Genomic DNA, 5,733 nt, shown 5'->3' on the forward strand with positions numbered 1-5,733 from the left:
GTCCAAGGCATGTGTTTTTAGAGCAACAAAAGGGGATTTATGTCCACCTACCTAACTGATCCCTCTTCCCAGCAATCTGCCCCCACAGCTCACCAAACAGCATTCCTGCAGCCTGTGTGCCACTAGCTGTGCACTGCAGGACAAGGGGAATGCACAGGCTCCAAGGGCAAAGGAAAAAGAGGGAAATCTGTGTCTGTGCTGATGAGAGAGCGCAGTTACAGGAAAGGAGGGGCAAAGCAGGCCTGGGGCATGACAATTCAGTAAATAAAAGGTGTTTCTCTGGCTGAGGAGAGGGCTGGCATTGTAAAGCACTGTCAGAGGAGCTCCACAGACACGTGGGATGGTTACTCACATCTTCCTCCGTGTCTTCACCTTGCATTGTTCCCACCACCCGTGTGCCGGCCCTTCCTGCAGGAGCAAAGACAATCACCATCAAACCTGGCTCGTGGTTACAGTGGGGCAGAAGGAAGGATAAAGCTCAGAGTTTACATTTTAAGGACAAGTCAAATGGCAGTGAGAGGATGAGATCCCACTGCAAATAAAGTCCCCCCCTTGTTAAGCCTTCAGAGCTCAGGAGATGGCAGAAGAGGATGTGTCTGGATTTCAGTCAGGATAATATTTGCAGAGCTACCTTAGAACAGTTCTGACAGGACAAGAGGCAAGAGACACATTAAGAAACAGGAAATTCTCTCTGAACAAAAGAAATCACTTTTTTTTTTTTTTATTATGAGGGTGGTCAAACACTGGAACAAAGTTGCCTAGAGAAGCTGTGGAGTTATTCATGGAGATATTCAGAACCCAACTGGATGTGGTCCTGGAAAATCAGCTCAAACCTCCCTTTTGAGCAGAGGGGTTGGACTCCACGAGCTTTGGAGCAAGGTCCCCTCCAACCCCATTGACAGCCGTGCTGTGACCATCCCATTTCACCATCTGTTTATCCCCTGCCATCCCCACCTCCCTCTGTGCCACGCAGGGATTGTTCCAATCTAGACAATCGAATCTTTACTGTTTTTAGCATGAAAACAAAGCAGCTTTAAAATATATCCTGGCAAACCTCTTTTGTACCTCCCAAAGCACAGATGATGGCAGGTCCCTTCTGTGCCACGCAGATTGATCTGAGTTAGTGGTAGGAAAAAGCTGCCTAACTCATCCACAACTCACCAAAACCCTTTGTTGCATCAAGGCAAATAATTTAAAGGATTTTACATCTTTAGATAAAAATTCCATCTTATAGCTCTTCTGTAAGACAGAAGATCTGTCTTCAACCTTTGGAGATTTTTCTCTGATTTATGCAAAACGAAATCCTATAAATTTGAAGCTGATTACAACTGACATCATTAGACAACAACAGAGCCCTATTTCTGCCCAGCCTACAGACGGCTCCAAGAGTCCCAAAACTACAATTTTGCTCTGTAGAAGGCTCAGCATGAAGTGTAAAATTGAGAATATTACCCCAAAAGGAGAAAGCTGCAGGGAGCTCCTAAAATAAGACAAAGCTGAGAGAGATCCTGAAGAGAAAAGAAAATCAAGGTATCACATAAGGAGAGTTGATGGAAGTGGGCAGTTCAAAATGCCACGGGAAGAGCTCAGGGATTTCTCACAGAAGGCCTGCAGGATGCTGCTCTTCCAGGACATCCCATGAGCACCTCACTCCTCACACCTGGAAGAACAGGAGAATCAGTTCAGAATCCCTGAACTAGGGACTGTGGGATCAGCAGGATTAGACCCTGGGACACTCCTAGGAGAGACTGCAGGATCTAGAGGGGCTGGGGCTTCTGAGCTGCAAAGAGGACAGAGAGCAGATTTCCCACGTTATTTTAACTTTTCCCATCATAAAGCCCCAAGTCCCTGCGTGTGGGAGCACGGACAGGTAGATGGCCACAGCGTGTTTCCGTGGGGATGGAGGAGAGGCAGGAAACAGAGGAGTCACGTGCGTGGGGCAGGGAGAGCAGGGGAAGTTGTCACTTGATTTCCTGGGCTCAGCTCACTGAGCCCTCAGGGCCGCCTCGCTGTGGCCACTGAGGCTGTCACAGCTTCCAAGCGGGTTGTGATTGCTTACAGATAACGGGAACCCAGCTGGGACAGGCTGTACAAAGTGATAATTAGGAAAAAACGCTCGTAATGACCAGGCTGTAATTCACTGCAGCTCTGGAGTCAAATCCAATCTCCAAGCATCACCACCCTTTTAGAGCCACCAAACATCAGAGAGCAGAATGTGCACCCGTGATTTGAAGCCTGGGAGCATTTGCCATTTCCCCTCTGTGTGATGTGTGCCATTGTACAAGCCCGTGCAGCTTCCGAGGATGGAGCCACAGGACTGGAATGATTTCCAGCTTCTCCCGGAGCAGCAGGTACACATTAACCCTGTGTCTGACAGCCAGAAGAGAAGCACAGCCTGTGAGGTCCACACAGCCCATGGGGAGGGGAGGGTGGATTTGCAGCTGAAACATTTTGCTTTCAGTCTGGAGATCTGCAATCTCCAGAGCTTAATGCAAATTCACAGCAGGAGCTCAGAGAAGACTCCTCCCTTCCCTCCCCAACACATCCCCTTCCACACAGAGAAAACTGGGATGAACCTCCTGCTTGAAGTTTCTGATCTGTGTGTGCTTTGGGCACTGTGTTCTCAATCACAGAATCATGGAATGAATGCCCTGAGCTCAAAGGGACCCACAAAGACCACTGAGTCCAACTCCTGGCCCTGCACAGACACCCCAACAATCCCACCCTGTCCCTCAGAGCGTTGTCCAAACCCTCCTGGAGCTCTGGCAGCCTTGGGGCTGTGCCCACTGCCCTGGGGAGCCTGTTCAGTGCCAACCACCCTCTGGGGGAAGAACCTTTCCCTGAGATCCACCCTGAGCCTGCCCTGACACAGCTCCAGCCATTCCCTGGGGGCTGTCCCTGCTCACAGCCCAGAGCTGTCCCTCCACTGCCCCTCGAGAGGATGCAGACCCAGTCAGAGGAAAACTGCCCCTGAGGATGTTCACAAGGAAGGAATTTATTTTTAAGCTCTAAAAGCAGTATCAGTTTGGTGGAGTCCTCTGAGGTGTTCTGAGCAGGTGCACTTGGGAATTTTTTCCCCTTGATTTCATATATTACCTTCAAACAGCTGGAGAACCTCAACCCTGCTAATGCACAGCCAGACCCATTCCCTGGGCCTCATCCTCCTCCCTCTGCCACCACCACGGAATGTGGGAAACCCAGACCCTTTCATCTCACTTCCACAGGCTTTGGATTATGGCAAACACGTGCCAGGAGATGCCTGCAAACCCCAGGGTTCCTCAGGAGCCATTAGGAAGAGAGCAGCTGGCCAGGGCAGAGGAGATGCTTTTGTTGCTCTGTACTTTTTGATAATTGCCAAGAAATCAGGGATTTTCAGAGAAGCTCTGGGGGTTACAAACAACATTCCCAAATCCCTGATGGACTGGAAAGGTAAAAATTCAGTGCCCAGCAGAGCCTGTGTCACAGCTGCTGTTCCTGACTCACCTCTGCCCACCTGATGCCACGCTGTGAGAATATCCAAATCTCATTTGGTCAAATCTAATTTAGACTCTGAAAAAGGACCTGGAAGCCCCACTGCAGACTCCTGATGCTTTTGAGACTCAGGCCTTGCCATGCTGGCACTGCTGGGACACCAGGAGGACACCTGAGTCTGTGGTAGAAGTTTTACATGTGCAGGACTCTCAGCAAATCCTCCCTGGGGGCACTTGAGCGTGGCACGACTCTGAAGAAGACATTTTCTGCTGCTCTTTTCCAAAAACACAAGCTCCAGGCACAGTGGGCAGAACCTGAGAGCTGTTTCTGAAGGGTCTGAACAGACTGTTGGGGGGAATGACTTGGGAAGGGAGATGACATCCTGCACTGAGCTGTGTGCTGGTAAGAGGCAGCTGTCCCTGGGGATGAGTCTGAGAGATAGGGATGGGATCACACAGCATCAGTGATGCCCACACAGCTGCACTGGGCTTCAGATTTTTTTTTTTTTTTTTATATAAAGACTCATTTTCACGACAGAGAAAAGTGCAACATTTTGAGAAAACCTGCAAATTCGTTACCATCTTGTATTTGTAAAGAAAAATGTATTTGCATCCGTCTCTTGGTCTTGGACTCAGAGATGTAACTTCCTTTAGGAACCAGAGGGAAGGGGAATATAGGCTAGTAATTTACCATGTGGTTTTTAAAATTAGGCAGGTGACAGCCACAGGAACTCAATGTGACCAAGACATCCAACAAGAAGCAGGCAGGTGTTGCACTTGAATCCCTCCCCTCTCCTGTGTATCAATCTCACAGTGAAAAAGGAAGGAAAACAGTCCAGAAATTCTGGGGCAGAAATCTGAACGTGGCCACGAGCTGGAGAAAGCATTTCCACAAGCAGAATCTGACACAATCCACTGAGAACAGCACTATCCTGCTTTTCAGCTTGCCTGCTGCGTGGAGGGGTTTGGAAACAGGACTGTGTAGGCTCACCTGAGAAGACTTCTGTGTCAAAGCTTCCATTTTCCCCAAAGGATTGAAAAACAAGAGGGGTAATTCAGCCTCTGCAGCCTTCCCCCAGGGTACCAGAGGCAGTCAGTGCCCTCACTGCCCAGCCTGTCAGCACATCATTATCACACCAATCCCCTGGGTCAGGTCTGCCAGAGCAAGGGGCTGCAAGAGAGCTGCTCTCTCACTGTGGGACTTTGGACTGATTGTCTGCTGAAAAATAGAGTTTAGCAAAGCTGTCTTCTCACAGTAAAGACCAAAAGGCTGAAGTTGTTCCTGTTTCAGTGGTGAAATGGTTTCTGTGGTCTGGACAGGACGAAAATCGCCCTTAGCACCAACATTATAAAAGGAAGCAAGAGCTAAAGCATTCAGATAATTGGTTTACAGGAGCTGAAAGACCCTGGCAGTGTGGAATAGAGGGTGATTTACTATAGACAGGCACAGTTCCACACTTCTGCAAGGGTAGATTATTCCAGCTTCATTCCACAGCATTGCCCTGAGTGCCAGCTTGGGTGTCCCAGTCTGACACCGCTACCACTGGGAAGGGGAGAGATCCTCACGATTCCAAAATGCATTTCAGACTGGTCCAAGAGACTGGAAAGATGGATCTGCACACATAATCACAACATCACTTCGAAATCTGCCACTTCTGATAGTATGGATGAAAAAAATCCAGTTAGTTGAAGGGGAGACTGGACAGGTTCTTAGGAGACAATAAATCTGCTGAGGTTTAGATTAAATTTGTGGAAGCCACATCTGGCTCAGAAAATACTCAGGGAGGTTGGAACAGATTGAGAGCAGGAGGGAACCTGAGGGAAGTTCCTACACTCTTCCCCAGACATTTTCTTTCAGGCAGTGGTGGGGGGAGAAGACCAGGCTGACCCTCTGCCTGATCCAGCATGGCAGCTTCTGCTGCATTCCCAGGACAAGACCTTCAATGCTGACAGAATTTCTTTTTCTTTGGCCTTCTGACAAAACCAGAGTCTTACTCCAAGCACTTCCACAAACTCAGTCTGACCTGAGGGAAGTCCACTGCATTTGACTGCCAGCCTCACATTATCTACTGCCAGACAGAATAAAAAGGGATGTGACGTTTTATTCGCATTGACAATGTTAAAACTAGAAATAATGGATGATATTGCATCCAGCTCTGGGCTCCAAAGCACAAGGACTTGGAGTGAGTCCAGAGGAGGCCACAGAGATGCTCCCAGGGCTGGAGCCCCTCTGCTCTGGAGCCAGGCTGGGACAGCTGGGGGG

At 49.1% G+C, this 5,733-nt stretch overlaps 1 protein-coding gene across 1 annotated transcript in view; it reads right to left on the minus strand.

The window, feature by feature from the left end:
* Positions 1-16: 16 nt before the first annotated feature.
* LOC114067202 (clusterin-associated protein 1-like) overlaps positions 17-5,733 on the minus strand; it is a 47,445-nt gene continuing 41,728 nt past the window's right edge. The window contains exon 11 of the mRNA XM_027902490.1: positions 17-408. Within this exon, the coding sequence (XP_027758291.1) occupies positions 38-408 (371 nt within the window). The 3' untranslated portion in view covers positions 17-37. The remainder of the gene's footprint in view (positions 409-5,733) is intronic.

This window comes from Empidonax traillii, unplaced genomic scaffold (genome assembly GCF_003031625.1).
Source record: "Empidonax traillii isolate 1590-97213 ecotype Southwest subspecies unplaced genomic scaffold, ASM303162v1 scaffold881:size300156, whole genome shotgun sequence".
NCBI classification, from domain to species: Eukaryota; Metazoa; Chordata; class Aves; order Passeriformes; family Tyrannidae; genus Empidonax; species Empidonax traillii.